The sequence below is a fragment of the Schistocerca serialis genome, chromosome 5, assembly GCF_023864345.2.
Source record: "Schistocerca serialis cubense isolate TAMUIC-IGC-003099 chromosome 5, iqSchSeri2.2, whole genome shotgun sequence".
NCBI classification, from domain to species: Eukaryota; Metazoa; Arthropoda; class Insecta; order Orthoptera; family Acrididae; genus Schistocerca; species Schistocerca serialis.
Genome location: NC_064642.1, coordinates 508512029 through 508538366, shown reverse-complemented (window position 1 = coordinate 508538366; position 26338 = coordinate 508512029). Strand labels below are relative to the sequence as shown.

Below are 26338 nucleotides of genomic sequence, written 5' to 3'. Positions count from 1 at the left end.
GTCTCCACGTAGTATAGATGAGCGAACAATGATGGGGTGGGCAGTGGGGGGGAGGGGGGGGGTGCCTGGATTCAAGTCACAATGAGGAAACAGGAGCTGAAAATGAAGCTGATGACACAAGCTACTGCCCATGGCCTGGCATATGCACTGAGCCTGCACAAGAATACCAGTTGAAAAACTGCACAGAGGGCAGGCACCCACATCCGGAGATGGAGTAGCAAACTAAGACAGAGGCATCTCAATGACCCCAGAGGGACTTGAGGCAGCATGTGGGACAGCACACCAGGAAGAGAGGTCCATCCCATCCTCATTGCCAGATGTTGTGTATAACTTTGTACACAATGGTAATAAGAGGTGGGCTAGAGAGTGGTACATTAACTGTCATTGTAGGAAAGCTGGACAGGGGTAGAAATGATAAGTGAACAAGTAACACAGCAAAAAGAAAATTTACTTAACTTTTATTCCTCCAAACGTAAAAGAGTTATTACAAATTATGCAACAACAAACAGAGTATGTTATGGTAGCAAAGTGCAGTCACAGTACTGAGCTGCTAGAGTCGTGGCTCAGTGAGCAAGCTTCATTGGGTCCACCGGATCCCACATGTCAACTGTTGGTGTCTCACAGAAATTTGCAATTTCACTGCTTGTAATGGATTATATTTTTCCCCCCTTCATTCTTTTGTTTTTGTACATGTAAAGCCAAACATCAATTAACAAATTGCTTTGCACCAGAGATAATGTTTTAATAATAATAATAATAATAAAAAGAGAGAGAGAAGAGACATGCTCTTCAATTGATTAATTTCTGTATCTTGACCTGTTCGTTTCTACAAGTGGTAACAGGTGGACGTATGACTAGCTCCGCTGTGCCAGTATTGTTTCAAAATGTGTATTCAAACTGTATATTAAAAAGTGTAATAAAAGTAAGTTTATTCATTTATATATTTACATCAATTACACCCGTCTGTTCATCATTTTGCCCATGCTGAGAATCCTGCATCAGGAAGTTCAAAGCAGCAAGAGGAATTTGTGTGAGCAGTGTACGATGATGACGATGATGATTTACGATGGAGGGAGCTAAACAGCTAGGTCATCAGTGTCCTTGCATTAATATTATACCAAAGAAGATTTTCACAATCTATAGAAGAAGATCAATTAACTGGAAAACTACATTTGATATCACCACAGGAAACGTAAAGCAACCCCAAGAAGGTGAGGTTCATAAAAGCTCATAATAAAATCCCAGTGAGAGACAGCAGGATAACTAAATAATGTAATGGATAAAATACCTGTAAGGAAGCTGTTAGAAAAGGGACAAATAACTGTGGCTGGATGATGACTTAGAAATAATACGCGACCCAGCCACTCTGTGACACATTAAGATCTCACACTCAGTATTTTGACACTGAAGGTCTGTTGCTATTAGTTTAAGTTAAAGTTCACCCAGGATACATGTACATTCCACTATCTTTCAATTATTCTTTCCAATTACTTTTTTTAATTATTTGAGCAGCAATTATTAATCAGTTTCTATTAATTTGCCCATCCCCTCACACATTATGCCACTATTCAATGGTGACCATTTAAAGGTTGGCACCGAGCATAATATGAACATACCTTTCAGTTGTTGAGATAAAAATTTTTTGAGATAAATGATCCCTTTTTTGTTACAAGAAACTAATGAGACTTTTATTGTATTTCTTACATGTCCATGAGAGTGGGAATAAGAAAAACATTGAAGGAGCAAATTATTATTAAATTAAATTCTGCCTACAAACGAGATGTGCCAGGAATGCTGGTTTCAGGTAAAGGTAGGAAGCTGCTAGGCTGCATGCTTGTATGGCCGTGCTTGGCGTCGTCCCTCTGGCAGTAGATAATCTCTTTTCATTCCAATTAATATCCTTTATGGAAAACGCATTTCTAAAGAGAAGATGAAAATTTGTATAAAGTCAACATTAAAGTGCAAGATAAGCCATCAAATTCTATACGACTGTGTCAGATAATAATCAGGTTTATTAGTGAATATGGACATAAAAATACTTTAATTGAAAGGTACCAATAAAGAAAAAATTTCATTTTTGAAAAACTTTTATTCTTAATTTTGTTAAACACTATTCACAATGGAATCAGAGGAAATGACCATTGTTGAAAATTCATTTCAAAATGCAATATACCAAGACGTCGGAAATGCGAGCTTGGCAACAGCTGAAAGTAACGTGCCAACTTGTGAACTGGCCAATGGCTACAAAAACAATGAGGTTAGCATCCCACTATCAATAAATGATGACAATTGATATATAACTAACCATGATGTCACTTTTATGATGTTCAAATACTGAAACTGAAGTGCGCAACAGCGAAAATTACTTTGATTATTTGCTCACAACATCGTGAATGCAAGAGCAGGAAATGGTTCCTAAAAGCAATGTAAATACTAGTAACACCCACAATTTGACACAACTCATGCAACTAATAACACAAAAGTTTACAAAACAACAGGAATTTCAGAAATGTGTAACACAACAACTTAAAGGTATGACACAGCAGTTCATAAAACATCAGGTAAATATACAGCAAAATAAGGCATTTAATGATTTCAAGGACAGTATTAGTCAATAGTTCAGTGAGGTGAGCAAAACTATATGCACTGAATTATCTGACGAACCAACCAGGAAGTTGACCAAGCTAGGTAAACAACTAAAACAAGAAATAATAACATGTCCTGCAATATGAATATGTTAAAGGAAAAAGTATTATCTGTAGACGATAAACTGGAACAACTAGCAGGTGAGTTACTAAACCTTAGTGAAGTATATTCTCTAATTCAGAAGATGTATTGTATTGTATTGTATTTATTGGTCCAGTAAATCTTACATGTACAGTACAGCACATCAGATATTGGACAGGTCAAAGTATATCTTACAATTAAAACACTTTAGAAACTAGAAAATTATGTTCACAAAATTTTACAGCACTTCATATACTGGGCAATTCAATGTGTAAGTTATAATTAAACCACATTACAAACTTGAAGTTTACAACTGAATACATGTATAAGCCAATATTAACGATTAAAGTATTTGCATGATCCTCTCTTAAGCTCTAAGGATTTTTGAGGAACTCTTCTACACTGTGAACGGACATGTACACTAGAGAATTATATTCACAGAATTTTACTTCATATACTGGGCAAGTCGCTATACAACTTATACTTGAACCCCATTATAAACTTGAGAATTACATCTGAATGTATTTATAGGCCAATATTAATGGTTACAGTATTTGCATAATCACCACTTAGACTCTCGAGGATTTTGGAGGAACTCTTCCACACTATAAAAGCAATGTGTCAACAGATATTCTTTTAATGCTGCTTTAAATTTTTTTACATCTGTCATTACTTTAATTTCTCCTGGCAATTTATTGTAGATAATTTTTCCATGGAAGTGGTTGCGACGGTAAGAATTTTTGACTGGTGCAGTCAGTGAGCTGCAAGACATATGGAAAAACTTACCTACAGAAGTAGACCAATTAAACTTAAGGGTAAAAATTTGCCAAAAAACAGAGAGTTAAGATATGTACAGATATAAAGGAAATAACTGAAAAAGCTGAAGCCGGGATGCTGTATACGGGCAGTACCCTTGCTGAAAAGGTAGTGACAGAGTGCAAAATTTATGTAGATACTCTAGTTGAAGCTCTAATAGCGAAAGATGGTCAACTTTCGTTAACATAGATTTAGGATGAAAGGAAGCAGAGGAAAGGTTATGAGGCAGTATTGCTAAAACTACTGACATTTGAAAACAACATTTGTCATAAATAAACCCATGTTTTTAGAGGAGTTACATACTTTCACTAGTTACCCATAATATGGGGCTTGCCCATCAAAGAAAATAGCAAAGGTTCCAGAATGCAACGACACTTGCCAGCAGCTTAAACTGTTGAGCAAGCGCAGTTGCCATGCGCTATGACACAAGTGAACATAAACATGCCTGTTACTGACAGCATGGTGTGTTTGTCAACATTACTTTCAGATGAGGGATTACTTAGGCATCGACAATTTCTGGTATCTACCCCTGAAGGGAAATCCCATGGTCTTTATCAGAGCATTCTGAAATTTTTATTTTGTACCTGGACTGAAGTCCAGAAAATTAGATTTGTTGTTGGATACACACAGGGTAACGTTCTGCTATGGGCTAAGGACATGGCGGAACATTGCCACTACTGTGAACAGTTTGAGAGGTGATGGACAAAGAGAGGGGAGAAGGAGATCAAGAGACAAAAAGAGAGCAAGGAGGAGATAGACCAGATAGAGCAGGGATGAGATGGACAGAGAGGAAGAAGAGTTGACACACAGAGAGTGGAATAGGAGATGAGTTCAATTCATTTGTCAAATGCATACACAAGCGACACTGCTTGGGAAAAGATAGTCTACATACATAAAGCAGAAAGTATGTATGTATGTCTGTATGTATTTATGGGGGTTTCCTTCCAAGCCGTGGATCAATTCCAAACAAATTTGGCACACAAACAGCAAACTTCACGAGAATCAGCACTGTGGGGTTTATAGCCTCCTACTTCCAACAGGAGCAGAGAGACAGGCAATCAAGTGTTTTGTAACCCCACCCCCTGTGTTACAGACTGCCCTGTACAACGGTATCCCTTATCGACCTGCTTTGTAGGGCAGCCAATATGTGAGGGTCAGAAAACTGGTTTATGGTAAAGAATTTAACTCTTACTATTACTAACACTCATATCATCCAATTCCACATAAATCAAAATAACTTAAATATAGCAGAAGTGGAGAGCAATGGACACAACTGGACAAAGCTTTGCATGCAAAATTCTCCGGCATATAGATGGATACTAAATTGTGGCTGTCCAAGTACAAAAAGCTCTGTTCTGCTTGTTTTACACTAAGTAATCTCTCTTCATGTCTTGATCTGCAGCTAAGATCAAAAAAGTATTTACATCACAGAAGTGTGCAGCAAGAATAACATGTAAAGTTGATAACTAAACATCTTACAGAAGCCTCTGCAAAAAACTAGTGACTCTTATACTTAAATGACAATGCACATACAGTATAACCCCACTTTTATGTTCCCAGAATTAATGTTTTCCCACCATATATGACCTTTTTTATCAGTCCGCCAAATTTCATATGCCCACAATGTTAATTTCAACCTGATTTTTCATCAACATATTTATAATTTTCCCGCAATTTACGCATTACGAAAAAATGTCTGTGGAGAAATAATGATCTGGCATGACGTTGGCCATCCAGTAGTGTTTACAAATATTTATTTGGTTAAGTTTATTGACACCAGGGCTCTCTACTCAGCGGATTTGAACCGGTAAACGTGTAGAAGTTGGAACAATTGATGCCATATCTCCCGCCACTGCCAAGCTCTACTTGGCGTGGTGGCTGGTGTGAGTAACTAGGTTCGTCCAAATGAAGATATCCTGACAAATCACAACCATTTACAAACTGTCTCTACTGCGCAAACACAGTTTCGTGATTGTTGTGATCATCGTGACACCTTTGTCGAACCATATTTAGTATCTTTCAGCGTATGGCCAAGTGGAGCGCTAGTTGACACAGTCATTCACTTTGCATGGCTCAAATGTTTTTTAGTTTAAATGTAGTGCTGGTTACACATTTTATTCATGCTGAGCAAAACCTGTTTCAAGAATTTATCCTCATTGACAAGTGCAGTACTCACATATGTATTTTTTGTGACATTACAAAACAAACAATGCGAGTGATAGTTTGTGTGTGTCTATGTGTGTGTGTGTGTGTGTGTGTGTAAATTTCTACATAACTGATGAGGCACAGTACCTGATAACCTCAAAAAGATGACAACAGTGCAAGAGACTCAGAAAAACACATATTTGAACAGCATACAAAATACTTACGTACATATTTGCAATTGACAACAATAAAAAATTCTCAAAATGCGTCATGATAAACATGAAAGAATATGTAACTAGTGCAGTGTTTTAATAGTTAAATAATGAATGACAGCTGCAGGCTTTCAAAAACATTATGACATATGAAACTGAGTAAAATGTTCCTACTGCCTATACAGTTATCAGTTCCAGTTACGTAAGTGGTTTTCATTAGATAATAAACCTTTATTAAGTAATAAACAAGTCCCTGACAAGTCTCCTGATGCCTGTTCTGTGTATATATCATACATAATGTGCAAAAATGCAAGGGGGTATCCTATACATAACTTTTATAGGTTAAAACATTATTTTCCACATTTTACATTTTCCTCCATTTTATACCATTTTTTGAAGTCCCTTGAAAAGTATGAAAGCAGGATGTGTGTGTTGTGTTACGATTTTTTGGAGGAACTTGTGGCACTGTCTAGTGGAGAAAACAAAACACTACTTCAGAACATGGTAGAACATGGTTTTGGGTTTCTTTTGACAAAAACTTAAACGTATATCTAACAGTCAACATAAAATAAGTAAAATAGAGTACCTCCAGTGCACACAGGTTCCTTTCACTCTCATGTAATAACAAAATATACATTTTTTTTTAATGATTTGGAGGTGATTGTTTTGAATAATTGTATACATGCATTGGAATAAATAATTCAGGTGGGGACTACTCAGGAGGACATTGTTATCAGGAGAAAGAAAACTGGCATTTTATGGATCGGAGCGTGGAATGTCAGATCCCTTAATTGGGCAGGTAGGTTAGAAAATTTAAAAAGGGAAGTGGATAGGTTAAAGTTAGATATAGTGGGAATTAGTGAAATTCGGTGGCAGGAGGAACAAGACTTCTGGTCAGGTGAATACAGGGTTATAAATACAAAATCAAATAGGGGTAATGCAGGAGTAGGTTTAATAATGAATAGAAAATAGGAATGCGGGTAAGCTACTACAAACAGCACAGGGAATGCATTATTCTGGCCAAGATAGATACGAAGCCCACACCTACAACAATAGTACAAGTTTATATGCCAACTAGCTCCACAGATGACAAAGAGATTGATGAAATGCATCATGAGATAAGAGAAATTATTCAGATAGTGAAGGGAGATGAAAATTTAATAGTCATTGGTGACTGAAACTCTACAGTAGGAAAATGAAGAGAAGGAAACATAGTAGGTGAATATGGAATGGGAGTAAGGAATGAAAGAGGAAGCCGCCTGGCAGAATTTTGCACAGAGCATAACTTAATCATAGCCAACACTTCGTTCAAGAATCATAAAAGAAGGTTGTATACATGGAAGAAGCCTGGAGATATTGGAAGGTATCAGATAGATTATATAATGGTAAGATAGGGATTCAGGAACCAGGTTTTAAATTGTAAGACATTTCCAGGGGCAGATGTGGACTCTGACCACAATCTATTGGTTATCAACTGTACATAAAAACTGAAGAAATTTCAAAAAGTTGGGATCTCGAGGAGATGGGACCTGGATAAACTGAAAGATCCAGAGATTGTAGAGAGCTTCAAAGAGAGCATTAGGGAACGATTGACAAGAATGAGGGAAAGAAATACAGTAGAAGAAAAATGGGTAGCTTTGAGAGATGAAATAGTGAAGGTTGCAGAGCATCAAGTAGGTAAAAAGATGAGGGCTAATATAAATCATTGGGTAATAGAAGAGATATTGAATTTAATTGATGAAAGGAGAAGATACAAAAATGCATTAAATGAAGCAGGTAAAAAGGAATACAAACGTCTCAAAAATGAGATCAACAGGAAGTGCAAAATGGCTAAGCAGGGATGGCTAGAGGACAAATGTAAGGATGTAGACACATATCACTAAGTGTAAGATAGATACTGCCTACAGGAAAATTAAAGAGACCTTTGGAGAAAAGAGGACGGCTTGTATGAATATCAAGAGCACAGATGGAAACCCAGTACTTAGCAAAGAAGGGAAACCAGAAAGGTGGAATGAGTATATAGAGGTCTATACAAGGGCGATGTTCTTGAGGTCAATATTATAGAAAGGGAAGAAAATGTAGATGAAGATGAAATGGGAGATATGATACTGCATGAAGAGTTTGACAGAGCACTGAAAGACCTAAGTCGAAACAAGGCCCCAGAAGTAGACTACATTCCATTAGAACTACTGGCAGCCTTGGGAGAGCCAGTCCTGACAAAACTCTACCATCTGGTGAGCAAGATGTATGAGACAGGCGAAATACCCTCAGACTTCAAGAAGAATATTATAATTCAAATCCCAAAGAAACCAGGTGTTGACAGATGTGAAAATTACCGAACTATCAGTTTAATGTGTCACAGCTGCAAAATACTAACACGAATTCTTTACAGACGAATGGAAAAACTGGTAGAAGCTGACCTCAGGGAAGATCAGTTTGGATTCTGCAGAAATGTTGGAACACGTGAGGCAATACTGACCATACGACTTATCTTAGAAAATAGATAACGGAAAGGCAAACCTACGTTTCTAGTATTTGTAGACTTAGAGAAAGCTCTTGACAATGTTGACTGGATTACTCTCTTTCAAATTCTGAAGGTGTCAAGGGTAAAATACAGGGAGCAAAAGGCTATTTACAATTTGTACAGAAACCAGATGGCAGTTGTAAGAGTAGAGGGGCATGAAAGGGAAGCAGTGGTTGGGAAGGGAGTGAGACAGGTTTGTAGCCTATCCCCAATGTTAATCAATCTGTATATTGAGCAAGCAGTAAAGGAAACAAAAGAAAAATACGGAGTAGGTATTAAAATCCATGGAGAAGAAATAAAAACTTTGGGGTTCACCGATGACATTGTAATTCTGCCAGAGACAGCAAAGGACCTGGAAGAGCAGTTGAACGGAATGGACAGTGTCTTCAAAGGAGGATATAAGATGAACATCAACAAAAGCAAAACGAGGATAATGGAATGTAGTCAGATTAAATTGGGTGATGCTGCTGGAATTAGGTTAGGAAATGAGACACTTAAAGTAGTAAAGGAATTTTGGTATTTGAGGAGAAAAATAACTGATGGTGGTTGAAATACAGAGGATATAAAATGTAGACTGGCAATCGCAAGGAAAGCGTTTCTGAAGAAGAGAAATTTGTTAACATCGAATCTAGATTTAAATGTCAGGAAGTCTTTTCTGAAAGTATTTGTATGGAGTGTAGCAATGTATGGAAGTGAAACATGGACGACAAATAGTTTAGACAAGAAGAGAACAGAAGCTTTCGAAATCTGGTGCTACAGAAGAATGCTGAAGATTAGATGGGTAGATCACATAACTAATGAGGAGGTACTGAATAGAATTGGAGAGAAGAGAAATGTGTGGCACAACTTGATTGGAAGAAGGGATCGGTTAGTAGGGCATATTCTGAGGCATCAAGGGATCACCAATTTAGTATTGGAGGGCTGAGTGGAGGGTAAAAATCGTAGATGGAGACCAAGGGATGAGTACACTAAACAGATTCAGAAGGATGTAGGTTGCAGTAGGTACTGGGAGATGAAGAAGCTTGCACAGGATAGAGTAGCATGGAGAGCTGTATCAAACCATTCTCTGGACTGAAGACCACAACAACAACAACAAAATAGCTTAAAATTCATAATCGTTTATACAATCAGGTGAAATGTTAAAATAGCTTAAACTTCATACTTGTTTATACAATCAGGTGAAATGTTACAAACTTTAAGTACAATAATCATATTGGGTACAGTGGTAAAATTATACATAAATAACAATTTTGATTGGTATTAATAGATAGATATAAAAGGCTGGAGACAGAGGGAGAGAAACAGAAAGTGAGAGGGAAAGAGATGATGGAAAGAGTGACTTTATGACAGTGAACTTTACATGGCAAGGGGTCTTAAGATTATATCTGTTACATGTAATAACTGCCTAAAGGTTGGGGTAATACATTGGTTAATGCTTTAAAATATGCAGAGGGATGTACAATTTGTGCCAGTAGTTGATGTACATATAGTTTCAATGAGATCTTGCAGCTACACTTTCTCCGGGTGAAAATACACTTTTCCCGTGTTAAGTGATGGTATACTTTTCCTCGGAACTGTAAAACTTATCAACCATTGAATCATTATGGTCTTATAAGCGGGGGAAAAACATGTTTTGGAAAGATCTGTGATGTGCAGCAACATGTACGCTGCATATTTTCGTATTATGAAAATATTAATTCGAATTCCACCAAACACCGCATGTTACTTTCTGAAGCATTGAAATCAAGATTGCGGTGCATTTTTGTCAGCCAGTCATAGCTCATGTCACACTATCTCGTCAGCTGATGACGGCGGATATTCAGAGCATAGGACACGTGATGTAGTCAGCCAATAGCAACATCACTGTTACGTAGTATGACCACATAAATAGGAAAAGTTAATGGTTTAAAATAATATATATAGTGTTGCTACAAGAAAAGCAAAGCTTTCACATGTAATATTGGTCTTGAAGATTAATCGGTTACAAGAGAATTTAAGCTTTCATATACAACGTTGACCTTTTTTGCGCGTGTAACACTTTAATATACATCACACAAATGTGCCAGAAAAATTTTTAATAACGACATAAATGTCTGATTATCTGGTCTACAAATTCTCAAATGATCATCCTCACAGAGCTGATTTTTAAACGAGAGCCAAATGCTCTATGATAAGAAGTTCATCATATATACTCGCACATAGTTCATCTCGTGTAAAAGGAAATTTACTTTGAAAGTAACGCTTTTCGAACCACCATTCTCAATATTTCACGGCGGGCTGTTAGAAATAAGTATGTTTCATCAGTTACCAGAGAGTGCCAAATAACAGGCGCCACCACACTTGCGCAGTTACAATGACGCAGGTAGCCCATATGACTGTACGTGTAAAACATTAAAGGATCTTACATTACATCATAAAAGAAATAAGACATGAGAGGATACTCCAAGAGTATCGGAATTTTGTGACCCATACTAAAATGCATGATTCAGCTTAAAGTGCACATTCAGATGTAAATTTTCTTGGAGTACCTGTACTATACCATTACGTGTTTTGTTCTTTATCATGGCATAATGCCATATGTGCTAGAAGATGAAAATTTGCACTTGAAATGCATCAAACAGTTGAAAGCAGCCTGTAGTCTGAAATTAAACACTTCGTTTCAAATAAATGAATTTCCCCAGCGGAAATGAGCAATAAAAGCCAAATTTCTTTAGCAAACCAGCAAAAATAACTTTATTGTTCTGCAAGGCGACTAATGATTGACTGTTAGAAAGGTGGAAATGAAATAAAATCTGAAACTAATAACTTATTTTAGCCTTCCGTAATTATGTGAATGTATTTTAATTCACTTGAGAGCCCCCAGCCACAGAAATTCATTTTGTTTTCATTTGAGCAGGCCGCTGTGGCCAAGCGGTTCTAGGCGGTTCAGTCCAGAATCGCGCTGCTGCCACGGTCGCTGTTTCGAATCCTGCCTCAGGCATAGATGTGTGTGATGTCCTTAGGTTGGTTAGATTTAAGTAGTTCTAAGTCTATGGGACTGATAACCTCAAATTTTAAGTCCCATAGTGCTTAGAGCAATTTGAACTATTTTTGTTTTCATTTGACGTGAGAGTAATACAAGAAGAGGAAACAGCAAACTCACTAAACGTAAACACGGGTCATGTGGAGACTACCCTCCTCCCCATTACATCTCAAGAGTGCTCTGTTACGATTCTACAATATTTCCAAACCGAGGTAATACTATATAGTGGCGTCCCCTCTTCCCCCTTCCTCTAGCGTTTGAGGTAGGACGCTAAAAATTAAATCGACTTTTCAAAAAATGTTCATTTTGCAGCGCATATCTTTCTGCAGAGTCTGATACGTAAAACTTGTGTCTTCAAGGAAATGTAAGACATGTTATTTGGTCTTTAGTGTGCCAAAGTGCATTTTCACGCCACTTCACACAGCATTCTTCTTTCGCATGTCACTGTATTTCACTCTGTCGAATTCAAACGTGTATATTTTGCAATGAATGCCATCTAACTATATTCAGGATAGTGGAATTAAAAATGTCCTGTGGTGCCTAACATGCTCCCAGTCAGCCAGCCAGGAAAACAAGAACTCTTCAGAACATTTGCACTCTTTATTGCCTATTAGCTAATAACCTGCTGTTTTGTGTTACATAAAATTAAATATAGGATACATAAAATCAGTAAAGACAAGAGACAAGTAAGACACAGTACACATTTCTCCAATCCTTAAGTCCTAGTGCTTCCCCCCCCCCCCCCCCCCTCTCTCTCTCTCTCTCTAATCATGCTACGGCTTTACATGGTGTGCTCTCCTCTCGTTCGTATCTTACTGCTGCAATATTATTTTGCAGTACCAGTAAACCTCTGTTACAATATTGGTTTTTACCATCCAAAATTGTGACAATCTAACTGAAAACTAAAACAATGAAAAAGTCCCAGAATTCTAAAAAATTCCCAGGTTTTTTCCAGTTTTTTTCCCAGATGAAAAAATTCCCAGATTTTTCCCGGATCTCCCGGTTGTCCCAGGTCATATACACCCTCAGGTTGTTTTGTTTGTTGTTTGTATATTTGGAGTGTTTCAGGGATGTCTACTTTTCTGCCTTTTGGTTGGATGTATAGGATGCTGATACTTGTGTTGTTAACACGGTGTTTTGTCTCATGCTGGTGGGTGGCTATTGCCGATGTGTGGTATTTTTTGTTTTTTAGTGTTGCCATGTGTTCTTTGAATCTACTCTCAAACAATCTGCCTGTCTGGCCCTTGTAGAAGCAGTCACAGTCCAAACTATCAATTTTGTACACACCTGAGGGATGCAGTGAATTTCGTGTGCTGACATTGTGGGGTAGGTTCTGTCCAATTTTGTTGTTTGTGGTAAAGGATATGCATATGCCTTTTCATTTTAAGACATTGGCAGTCTGATATTAATTGTTACATAGAAAGGGGACTGTATGGAAGATGTTATTTTCTGTTGTGACAGTGCCATGATATTTAACAGTGCCGCCACAACAGTGCGCGCAAACGGCGATAGAGGCGCTCCGCAACTCGGCTGAGCACGGTAGGGCCACCTAGCTACGAACAGCGCCGGCCACATGTCACGGCACGGCAGTCGAATAAGAGATACTGAGTTGTTATCATGTAACGAGCTATTGTTCCTAAGTGAGTGTGTTTGAATATCCACGCAATTATTGGTGATTAAAGGTTATAACACTTTTTGGTGACGAGGATGGGATATTTTCACTGCGTTGTGGATTTGTGTGTTCGTGATGGGGCAGACATGGAACAGCTTATGCAAGCGCTCATTGAACAACAAACACATCTGACGGCTGCTATTCAGGCGTTGTCGACGTCGCTTACTCATCGTCTGTCTTCCTCTTCTCCGCCCCCATTCCCTCCTTACAACGAGGCCGCTGAAGACTGGGAGGATTATGAGAAGCGTTTGTGGCAACACATCTTGGCTTTTGGCGTTGTCGACGCTCCTATGTGTAAGTCGTTATTTCTATCTTGGATTTCCCCACGGATCTATCAGCTGCTATCTCAGTTAGCCCCTCTGCGGGAACCTGCCTCTCTGTCCTTCCAGGAAATGTGTGACTTATTGTCTAACTATTACCGAAAAAACACCCACGTCGTGGCCGCCCGCGTTGCGTTCTACCGGTGTCGTAAACAGCCCCATCAATCTTACCGGGCTTGGGCGGCGGAACTACACGGTCTTAGTAGGAAAAGTCAGTTTGTCATGGACACTCATCATGAGTCTTATGCTGATTCAATGGTTAGGGATGCTATTCTACGGCTTGCTCCTGATAAAGAAGTTCGGCAACGTGCCCTACAACTGCCAAACCCGTCGTTGTCGGAAGTTCTAAGCATCGCTCAATCCTTTGAAGTGTCTCACACTGCTGGCACCCAAACAGATGCGTAGTGTGATGTAGGCGCTGTACAGTCAACTTTTGACATGGACAATTTGCCTGTTTCACAGGAGAGCGAAGACGTGGAGGCGGTTCACTCGCCTACACAACGTCGCATTGGGCCGCAACGCTCGCAGCGAAAACAGCAACCCCAGAAGCAGGTTCGTTCCGCACTTCCTTCTTGTCCACGTTGTTTCGTACAGCATGACAGGGCCGTGAGTCCAAAACGTTGGGCCACGTGTAATTCATGTAGGAAAAAAGGCCACATTGCTTCTGTGTGTCAGTCCCCTAAAGTTCCTGTCGACGAGGACGAGGCATCAGATATGGATGTTAACTGTGTGCTTTCTCAAACAAATAAGTTGTTGAAACTTCCTGTCAGATTAAAACTGTGTGCCCGACTGAGACTCGAAATCGGGACCTTTGCCTTTCGCAGGCAGGTGCTCTACCATCTGAGCTACCGAAGCACGACTCACGCCCGGTACTCACAGCTTTACTTCTGCCAGTATCTCGTCTCCTACCTTCCAAACTTTACAGAAGCTCTTCTGCGAACCTTGCAGAACTAGCACTCCTGAAAGAAAGGATACAGCGGAGACATGGCTTAGCCACAGCCTGGGGGATGTTTCCAGAATGAGATTTTCACTCTGCAGCGGAGTGTGCGCTGATATGAAACTTCCTGGCAGATTAAAACTGTGTGCCCGACCGAGACTCGAACTCGGGACCTTTGCCTTTCGCGGGCAGGTGCTCTACCATCTGAGCTACCGAAGCACGACTCACGCCCGGTACTCACAGCTTTACTTCTGCCAGTATCTCGTCTCCTACCTTCCAAACTTTACAGAAGCTCTTCTGCGAACCTTGCAGAACTAGCACTCCTGAAAGAAAGGATATAGCAGAGACATGGCTTAGCCACAGCCTGGGGGATGTTTCCAGAATGAGATTTTCACTCTGCAGCGGAGTGTGCGCTGATATGAAACTTCCTGGCAGATTAAAACTGTGTGCCCGACCGAGTCTCGAACTCGGGACCTTTGCCTTTCGCGGGCAGGTGCTCTACCATCTGAGCTACCGAAGCACGACTCACGCCCGGTACTCACAGCTTCACTTCTGCCAGTATCTCGTCTCCTACCTTCCAAACTTTACAGAAGCTCTTCTGCGAACCTTGCAGAACTAGCACTCCTGAAAGAAAGGATATAGCGGAGACATGGCTTAGCCACAGCCTGGGGGATGTTTACAGAATGAAATTTTCACTCTGCAGCGGAGTGTGCGCTGATATGAAACTTCCTGGCAGATTAAAACTGTGTGCCCGACCGAGACTCGAACTCGGGACCTTTGCCTTTCGCGGGCAGGTGCTCTACCATCTGAGCTACCGAAGCACGACTCACGCCCGGTACTCACAGCTTTACTTCTGCCAGTATCTCGTCTCCTACCTTCCAAACTTTACAGAAGCTCTTCTGCGAACCTTGCAGAACTAGCACTCCTGAAAGAAAGGATACAGCGGAGACATGGCTTAGCCACAGCCTGGGGGATGTTTCCAGAATGAGATTTTCACTCTGCAGCGGAGTGTGCGCTGATATGAAACTTCCTGGCAGATTAAAACTGTGCGCCCGACTGAGACTCGAACTCGGAACCTTTGCCTTTCGCGGGCAGGTGCTCTACCATCCGAGCTACCGAAGCACGACTCACGCCCGGTACTCACAGCTTTACTTCTGCCAGTATCTCGTCTCCTACCTTCCAAACTTTACAGAAGCTCTTCTGCGAACCTTGCAGAACTAGCACTCCTGAAAGAAAGGATATAGCAGAGACATGGCTTAGCCACAGCCTGGGGGATGTTTCCAGAATGAGATTTTCACTCTGGAGCGGAGTGTGCGCTGATATGAAACTTCCTGGCAGATTAAAACTGTGTGCCCGACCGAGACTCGAACTCGGGACCTTTGCCTTTCGCGGGCAAGTGCTCTACCATCTGAGCTACCGAAGCACGACTCACGCCCGGTACTCACAGCTTTACTTCTGCCAGTATCTCGTCTCCTACCTTCCAAACTTTACAGAAGCTCTTCTGCGAACCTTGCAGAACTAGCACTCCTGAAAGAAAGGATACAGCGGAGACATGGCTTAGCCACAGCCTGGGGGATGTTTCCAGAATGAGATTTTCACTCTGCAGCGGAGTGTGCGCTGATATGAAACTTCCTGGCAGATTAAAACTGTGTGCCCGACCGAGACTCGAACTCGGGACCTTTGCCTTTCGCGGGCAGGTGCTCTACCATCTGAGCTACCGAAGCACGACTCACGCCCGGTACTCACAGCTTTACTTCTGCCAATATCTCGTCTCCTACCTTCCAAACTTTACAGAAGCTCTTCTGCGAACCTTGCAGAACTAGCACTCCTGAAAGAAAGGATATAGCAGAGACATGGCTTAGCCACAGCCTGGGGGATGTTTCCAGAATGAGATTTTCACTCTGCAGCGGAGTGTGCACTGATATGAAACTTCCTGGCAGATTAAAACTGTGTGCCCGACCGAGACTCGAACTCGGGACCTTTGCCTTTCGCGGGCAGGTGCTCTACCATCTGAGCTACCGAAGCACGAAGTAAAGCAGTGAGTACCGGGCGTGAGTCGTGCTTCAGTAGCTCAGATGGTAGAGCACCTGCCCGCGAAAGGCAAGGGTCCCGAGTTCGAGTCTCGGTCGGGCACACAGTTTTAATCTGCCAGGAAGTTTCATATCAGCGCACACTCCGCTGCAGAGTGAAAATCTCATTCTGGAAATAAGTTGTTTGTTACTGTTCGTGTTCTGGATAAAGACATTTGCATGCAAGTGGACACTGGCTCTGCAGCAACTCTCATTAATTTGCGCACGTATTTGGAGTTGGGCCCCCCTCCCTTGTCTCCAGTTACACGAAATCTGAGAACTTATAATAAACAGAAAATTCCTATCATTGGCCAGTCTGATGCTTCCACTGCCTACAAGTCTGTTGTTAGGCCCCTCACGTTTTATGTGGTGGATCATGCGGGCACTGAAAACCTGTTCAGGTATGATGCTTTCCAGTTGTTCGGGTTCTCCATTGATGATGATGTGCACCTCATATCTGAGGATATTCCGTATCAACAGCTGGATGGATTGTATTCTGAATTTTCGTCCATGTTCTCTGCTGGTCTGGATCGTGCCAAGGATTTTGAAGCCCACATTACTCTTAAACCTACAGCTCGCCCTAAGTTTTTCCGGGCACGCCCTATTCCGGTGGCGTTGCGTGCACCTGTCAAGGCTGAGATAGACAGGTTAACGGCTTCAGGGATTCTCCTTCCTGTTACCTCCAGCAAATGGGCATCGCCAATCGTGGTGGTTTCTAAACCAAATGGGAGTCTGCGATTTTGTGGTGATTTTAAAGCCACTGTCAATGCTCAGAGCCTCATTGACACTTACCCTCTTCCTTGTCCTGAGGAGTTATTTACCAAGCTCGCTGGGGGCCAGTTCTTTTCCAAACTTGACCTATCGGAGGCGTACCATCAGTTGCCATTGGATGCTTCTTCCAAGGAATTTCTCATCATCAGCACTCCTTGTGGGTTGTATCAGTACCAGTGGTTACCATTTGGCATCGCTAGCGCGCCAGCCATTTTTCAGCGGTTTTTGGAACAGCTCACGGCTTCCGTTCCTGGCTGCATCAACTATCTGGATGACATTGTTGTCACGGGGGCCTCCACTGAGGAGCACCTTCGCAATTTGCGCTCACTGTTTCGGGTTTTGCATTCAGCTGGGTTGAGGTGCAATCTGGACAAGTCACAGTTCTTACAACCCTTCATTGTGTATCTTGGTTTCCACTTGTCCCATGAGGGTATACGTCCTATACTTCAGCATGTTGTGGCCATTAACGCTCTACCCCGGCCGTCTACGGTCAAAGAACTTCAGGCATTTCTAGGCAAGATTGCTTATTATCACAAATTCATTCCATCCGCGGCGGCGGTAGCTCATCCTCTGCATCAGCTGTTACGCAAAAACGTCCCTTTCTGTTGGTCCGACGTGTGTGAGCAGGCTTTTGTCCACCTGAAGGCTCATTTGCAGTCGGCACCTTGTCTTGCCACATTCCGTCCGGGTCAGCACTTGGTTCTGGCGACTGATGCGTCACAGTATGGCCTAGGGGCTGTTCTCGCCCATCGGTATGAGGATGGGTCGGAACGACCCATCGCCTATGCTTTCAAGACCCTCAACGATGCCCAACGGCGTTACTCTCAAATCGAAAAGGAGGTGCTTGTTATAATTTATGCTCTAAAAAAGTTCAGCGTTTTTTTGTATGGTTCTAAGTTTCACCTCATCACCGACCACAAGCCGCTGGTCTCTCTGTTCAGCCCATCGGCGTCGCTTCCAGATAAGGCAGCTCACCGCCTGCAACGTTGGGCCTTATACTTGTCTCGTTTTCACTATGAGATTCACTATCACCCCACGGCCCAGAACGCCAACGCTGACGCATTGTCGCGATTGCCGATGGGCCCCGACCCGGTTTTTGATCGTGATGAACTACTCTGTTTCCACATTAAGAACGTCGTACGGTCGAGGGTTTTCCACTTACAGGTTCGCAGGTCGCGTCGGCTACTGCGCGGGACCCAGTCCTGCATCAGGTGATCGGTTTTGTTCAACGGGGTTGGCCAGACAGGACCAATGGCCGGGCATCAGATCCCCTTCAGATCGCCTTCGTCTGTCTGTTCGTGATGGTGTTGTTCTTCTGGCCATGGATGGCGCATCTCCACAGGTCATGGTGCCAGCCTCTCTTCGCAAAGATGTTCTCAAACTGTTGCATGAAGGCCATTGGGGTATTTCTCGGACTAAGTCCCTGGCCCGCAGGCACGTTTATTGGCCCAGTATTGATTCGGACATCGCCCACATGGTTGCTGCGTGTGGTCAGTGTGCTCAACAACTGGCTGCACCTCGTACAATGCCCTCTCCGTGGCCTGATCCGGCGCAGCCATGGGAATGGGTGCACGCTGACTTTGCCGGCCCCTTCCTCGGTGCTTATTGGCTACTGTTGATTGACGCCTTCTCGAAGTTTCCGTTTGTTGTTCTATGTCCGTTGCCCACCACTGTGGTGACGACGCTGGCTTTGTCCAAAATCTTTGCGCTAGAAGGTCTTCCATCCACGATCGTCATGGACAATGGCCCTCAATTCTCTTCGCAGGCCTTCCGTGATTTTTTTACTGGACAAGGGATTCATCATGTTACAGCACCGCCCTTCCATCTGCAATCAAATGGGGAGGTCGAGCTCCTTGTCCACACTTTCAAAAGCCAGATGAAAAAATTCCTTAGTGATTTTTCCACAGATGACGCTTTGCTGCAATTTCTGAGTTCTTATCGCTTCACGCCTCTGGGTGATCGCAGCCCTGCTGAACTCTTGCATGGCCGCCAACCGCACACTCTACTGCACCTGCTTCACTCTGTCAGGCCTTGTGCTGTGTCCCCTAGTGTGGGAAAATACTCGGTGGGCGCCGACGTGTGGGCACGAGGTTACGGATCTCGCCCTAAATGGATTCCAGGGGTGGTCTAGACTCTTCACGGCCGCCGGTTTTGTTAAATACGTACGGACGATGGCATGGTTGTTCGCCATTACGACCAGATGCGCCCACGAGTGGTGGCCACGCCGGTGCCACTGCCCCTTCCTTCGCCTCCACCAGCCCGAGAAGCCAGCCCTGTCGCTGCTGCCGATCTACCGTACATGTTGATGCAGCCGACCGTCGCTACCACTTCTGAGTACGCCGGAACTGGCCCCAGTCGTGACGCCGCCTTCTCCGGGACCCATCTCGCTGGAGCACACCCCCAGGTCCACGACACCTATGGATGCTGCTCCAGAGTTTTCACCCATCGTCTCGTCCAGGAGGCACGTTCCACGCATGAGCTTCCATCCTGGACATTTTCGACCATACTCTCGTGTCTCTCCACGGGATCTTCTCAGGGCTTCACAAGAGGCCATGGATGTCTATGCACTGTCAGTGTCTCCAAGGAAGTGAGTGGTTTTTTTTTTCAAGGGGGGAAAAGTGTTGTGACAGTGCCATGACATTTAACAGTGCCGCCACGACAGTATGGGCAAACGGCGATAGAGGCGCTCCGCAACTTGGCTGAGCGCCACCTAGCTATGAACGGCGCCAGCCGCATGTCACGGCATGGCAGTCGAATAAGAGATACTGAGTTGTTATCATGTAACGAGCTATTGTTCCTAAGTGAGTGTGTTTGAATATCTACGCAATTATTGGTGATTAGAGGTTATAACATTTTCTTTTTGTTTTTTGTGTTGTGATTGCTTTGGATAGCTCTAGACTTTACCATTAGAATAAAGAATAACACACATCAGTTTGAAATTTATCGGTAGCCTACCACAACACACACTACAATATACAACTCCTCTTGTCACTCCACAGCCCACAAAATGGCAGCATTCCGGTGCATGATCAATAGAGCTATCCAACTACCAATCTCCAAACACAAATGTGATCAAGAAATTGAAATAATAAAACAAACAGCTATTGCGAATGGCTATAAAAGCTCCATAGTAGGCACCCCATACACTCAATAATGGCTTAAACAAAAAGAAACTAACATCTTCCATACAATCCCCTTTCTATGTAACATTTCATATCAGACTGCCAATGTCTTCAAATGAAAATGCATAAGCATATCCTTTATCACAGACAACAAGATTGGGCAGAAGCTACCACACAACATCAGCACACGAAATCCAATTCATCATTCAAGTGTATACAGAATTGAATGTTCGGACTGTGACTGTTTCTACATATGCCAGACAGGCAGATCATTTGAGAGTAGGTTCAAAGAACACATGGTAGCACTAAAAAAAAAAAAAAAAATTACCACATATCAGCAATAGCCACCCACCTGCATGAAACAAAACACCATGTTAACAACACAAGTATCAGCATCCTATACATCCAACCAGAAGGCAGATAACTAGACATCCATGAAACACTCCAAATATACAAACACCAAAAAACAAAACCTGAATCCATATTAAATGACAAAAATGACAATATTTACAATAGCATCATGTCTGTTTTTGGCAACTGCCTACATCATTAAAATTGCACACACACACACACACACACACACACACACACACACACACACACACACACACACACCTTGATATTTACCATTAATATTTAGTTGTGTTACCATGATAACTGCCAAGAGCAACTGCAACACCTCACTCAGATATATATCATCACACCAACAGCTTGTGTCCCCTGTCAGCTTAAAACTATATGGACATCAACTACTGGCACAAATTGAACATCCATCTGCATATTTTAAAGCATTTACCAATATATTACCCCAACCTTTAGGCAGTTATTACACATAACAGATATAATCTTAAGACCCCTTGCCATGCAAAGTTCGCTGTCATAAAATCACTTTTTCCACCATCTTTTTCCCTCTCACTTTCTCTTTCTCTCCCTCTGCCTCCAGCCTTTCATATCTATGTATGAATCTCAATCAAAATTGTTATTTATGTATAATTTTACCACTGTACCCAATAAGATTATTGTACTTAAAAGTTTGTAACATTTCACCTGATTGTATAAACAAATGTAAAGTTCAAGCTATTTTAACATTTCACTTGATTGTATAAACAAGTACGAAGTTTAAGCTATTTTAACTTGTCAAAATTGGATCTATATAACACCTGAAGTATTTATTCCAATGCATGTATTTGACACCTCAAAACAAACACCTCCAAATCCTTAAAAAAAAAAAAAAAAGTAATAATGTTGTTACAATGCATATACTTTGTACTTTGCAATAATGTTTTCTCTTCTGCTATATGATCCTTGCACCCAATAGTTTCCAGACGTCATATTTGTTTACAAAGTATGACAGTATACATGTGATGTGATACAAGAGTGAAAGGAACCTGTGTCCACTGGAGGTACTGTATTTTATTTATTTTATGTTTACTGTTAGATATATGTTTAATTTTTTGTCAAAATAAACCCAAAACCATGTTCTGAAATAATGTTTTGTTTTCTCCGCTAAACAGTGCCACAAGTTCCTCCAAAAAATCGTAACACAACACACACACAAATGTCATACTAACAAATGTAAATCCACCTGATGATGGAGGTTTAAACCTTTGAAATGCGCCATGGAGATTAATAAACAGTGACTGTTAACAGTAAACTTGCTGTTTCATTTAATACAGCTGTCATCGTGTGTTTCACAGTTCGTGATATTGGTACTGGAAATATTACAGAAAATTTGTGGGATGAATCCATGACAAGAAGGGGCTCAGGTGAAATAGTTTCCTGTCTGCTTAACTTATTGATGAACAATTACAATATGCTTGAAGAACGTGTGGAACACATACTGATTGTATGGTCTGACCATGTGTCGGGTAGAACAGTAACTGGAGTGTTTTAGCACTTGATTTCTGTCTGATCAGCTGCTACTAGTTTACAGAAACACATCAAAAGTTTCTATGTCCAGGTCATAGTGGAAGGGACTTTGCAATGAGTGAGAAACAAAGAAGGTGTCAAAAGTTACGGTTCCTTCAATATGGGAGCATGTCATTGTTAAGGCATTTGTCAATCCTTCGAAACTGATCGTTCAGGAGATAACGACGAAAGACTTCAAGGGCATAGGATCCATTGACTTGATTTTCAAAAAGCTTTGAAAATTACTAATGCGCTCTAGTTGAAGCTGTGTAGTTACAGTCTTTGGGGTGTCAGCATGTGTCATGCTCACAATGTGCTCGCCCAAGGGGAAAGGCACTGTATTGTAAAACATGGTTGTGAACCTCAAGTAAAAAGTTTTTTGATGCCTTCTGCTTTTCAGTTGCTCAGTGACAGGGTACTGAAACTCCATAAGGAGAAGAAAAAGGATCTATGGAGATGATGAATTATATGGTGCCAAAATACATGCATTTTTAGGAAAACCTGCAGAATGACAACTGAATTTACTAAAAATTATCTGAATATCTAAGTTCATGGATTGAAAAGTTCTACTCTTTACATGACAAGTAGCAATGTTCATTGTAAAGCTCCATAACAAGTAGTAATGTATTGTAAACACGACTCTGTATTTACAATTCTAGGTCAACTAGTTTCTTTGAAAAATACCAAAGCAACCAAATAAATGTGAAGCTAATGGTAGGAGAGAAACAGCAGCTACTTAATATATCTGCAGATGCAACAACTTTTTTCAAAGTACCAGCCTTATCTTTAAGTTAAATGTAGCTGGCAAAAACATGAATAGCATTAAGCAGTATAGTGACATTTTATTATTACTGTGTACAGATCAAATTGCTACAGTTTTCTTATCTCTGTTAACGAATATCTTGAATCATTCCACCACTCTTAAGGTTATCCTTCTTTTATGGGATGTATGGAAAATCATGAATGAATGAATGTTCATCCTTGGAGTAAAATGAATAATTCAGTGGAATGCAATGAGAATTCTGTAACACACAAACTGAAGGTCCAGCTTATAGAAAGATAATGTACAGCCTATTCACACACTCAACATTTCCAAGAGACTTAAAGAGTTTGAATTTTTTGGTGCAGGAGAGGAATGTCATCAACACTCAGCATCGAACATTTGAGTGAGCTAGTTTTCATTTTCTCACTATTTCTCAGTCCTGACACTTTACAATAGGCTGTTACAACACTACCAACTGGATAAGAGCACTGGCCACATTACCACACCTCTTCACACAGCATTCCTTTATCGCACAACACTGAATTTTGCTCTGTTGAATTCAAACCTGTATGTTTTGTTAAGAAAGCTATCAAATCTATACTTAGGATAGTGAAAATTAAAATGTCCTGTGGTGCCTCTCCTGGAGAGCCCATTGGTTCGCTTACGAGCAGGCACAACTAGTATGTGCCCCATAGCAGGTAGTTCTATTGCAAAACCACTTGGCCACTTCTGCCTGCAGGTGCAAAGGCCAGGACAGTAAAGTCATGTATGCTATAGACTGGCTGCCTGACTGCTCACATGTCAGCTGTTTGCCCACGCTGCTGACTATTGCCTGCAAGCACTCGGTTGCCTGCAGGAAGACACTCGACCTGGACAAATCTAGTCCAGAGAAATATCATACTTCCAGGCACAAGCCATTTATAACAACTTATAATAGACTCTCTCGGATGGAAGTAGTATGCCCTCTAACTTAATATTACCCTGTACTATGAGTATGGATGTGACATCTTGGCAACATTATAAACTATTTGCTGTTACATGCTACTAGAAAATGCTTCACGAGCTAGGCCTACTAAACAAATTAGCTTTACTGGTAGATCAAATCTGTCCTATCAACATATAATCATATAAAACTCAGTATCATCTCAAAGACCATTTTAAAAAGACTTTCTCACCTCAAGCAGTAAGGGGTGAAAAATTTGGATGACCTTGGTACAGCATATGTCATGTACAGAAAACCAATCTTCTTATTACGTCGTACCAATTCAATTAAGGACCTCTGATCAGCTACTTCTAGCATGCTTGTTGGTTTCATAATATCAGTAACCTCCTTCTTCTCTTTTCTTTGTGCTGTATGTACAGGTGGCTTATCTGAATAAAAATAACAATAACAATAATTAGAATCCCAGTAATAAAAAATGCAAAAAAAAATAAGTTAAAACTAGGTTCCCAAAGATTTTGTAAGATTGATATGTCATTACTGTGCACTGCAATATTAACATATAATTTCTTTTTGTTCCAGAACTTAAGGCTTGAGTATGGCTCCACCAAATATACAAACAGATTTCACATTTTCAGTTAAATTTCTCATGGACATTAAATTCACATCAAGTATCAATCTAAATAATGTATATTATGCAACACATATTTTGAACGAGAAACACAGCTCATTATGTCATTAATGGCATAGGGTAATGGGATCTCTGATGGCTTGAAGTGAGGAACCGTCTCATCAGCCATCATAACAATGTGTAAAAGCCATCTAAAGATGAAAGGAAAACAGAAAACAGATTCTGAGGAATAACAGGAGAAATCAGTATGTTCTTTCCAGAAATACACTGTACTGTATGCCAGGATGAGCAAGAAATGATTTGATGTGAGGACATGTAACACACTACATAGAGACAGATTAAAGTTTGAAAAATATTCTTCTAAAGTATAAATAACCTAAGAATAAAACCATCCTTTTGAGGAAGAGTAGTAGATGGTTTGGAAGATTCTTAAACAGAAGAAGCAAATGTGCTGACTGTGGGAGAGAAATAAGAGGAGGATAAAATAAACCGGAGAAACTGGATTAAAATAAGAAACAACAAATTATCTGTACAAAAGCTGGTATGAGTGCTGGGCTGTGTGTGTGTGTGTGTGTGTGTGTGTGTGTGTGTGTGTGTGTGTGTGTGTGTGTGAGTGAGTGTCAGAGAGAGAGAGAGAATTCCCAATCCCTGAATAACGACATTTACAGTGCAGTGTGTTAATGAATAGATAAAAGAAATGAAAATTATCATTAATGTTAAAACTGCATACTCATAAGTATGGCCTGGATTTTTGTGTAATTACATATTTTTTTCCTTCACACCTATGCATGTGAAATTTGCAAATGCTCATGAATTATGTTGCCGGTGTTCACATATTACATTTCATCATTACATATTCATACATGCATCATTATAATTATATATTTTACATATCTTAGCTTCGTGCTACATATTATCGCATTTCACCCTTCTTACTCTCAATAGGCCTCTCCCTAGAAAAATATCCAAATCAGGCCAACAATAAAAACTGAAGACAGGAAATAAATAGCCTTTAAAAATCACATTACAGTTCAATAAAACAGGGTTTTGTACATTGAGCTGGTTTATGAAAGCTGTCCTTCTGCTTAATTTTCTAAGATCCAAAATTTCATTTCTCAAAAGCAAAGAAGATACGATACTAATACATTATGTAGCATTATTGCAGCCATTGTTCTGTGGAGTAAAGGACTTAATCTGCTGTTGAGACTGGCAGTGGGGTGAATAGCAGACCAGTGCCCCAAAGTTTTCTGACAGATATCAACTTCTACTAATCCAAAAAAAGTTTGTCAAGTAGTACTTCTTAAGAGTTCAAGACTGATGCCTCATGATGCACCAACATTATCATCTGAAGTAAGATCTTGGATTATGATGCACAATCCTTTCACAAGTGAGGGGAGATTGTTCTAAGTCAAGCTTGCAATAAGGAGATTAGGTGCTCTACAAAGTCCCAACTTCAGCAGTAGCAGTACACACATGTACAAAGCAGTGCAACCATCTAAGGAGTGAATGTTATTGACACAAATGCAAAACACTCAACACTTTACACATGATTTTTTTGTATGATATGTGCTCCGCTATGGTTGCTGTGAACATTCCACGGCACAAACTTCGGATGTTAGAATATTTGTATGTAGAATATTTGTATGTAGAATTTGTATGTAGAATATTTGTATGTTAGAATGTTTGTATGGTATGTGCTACACTATGGTTGCTGTGAATATTCCATGGTACAAACTTTGGATTTTCGAATGTTACACAC

General features: G+C 40.9%; 1 protein-coding gene across 1 annotated transcript in view; it reads right to left on the bottom strand.

The window, feature by feature from the left end:
* Positions 1-24605, bottom strand: part of LOC126482033 (dynein axonemal heavy chain 6-like) — a 1073010-nt gene extending 1048405 nt beyond the window's left edge. The window contains exons 1-2 of the mRNA XM_050106005.1: positions 24566-24605; positions 24184-24379 (exon numbers count right to left, since the gene is read on the bottom strand). Of these exons, the coding sequence (XP_049961962.1) occupies positions 24184-24379; positions 24566-24605 (236 nt within the window). The remainder of the gene's footprint in view (positions 1-24183; positions 24380-24565) is intronic.
* Between the last annotated feature and the right edge of the window lie 1733 nt (positions 24606-26338).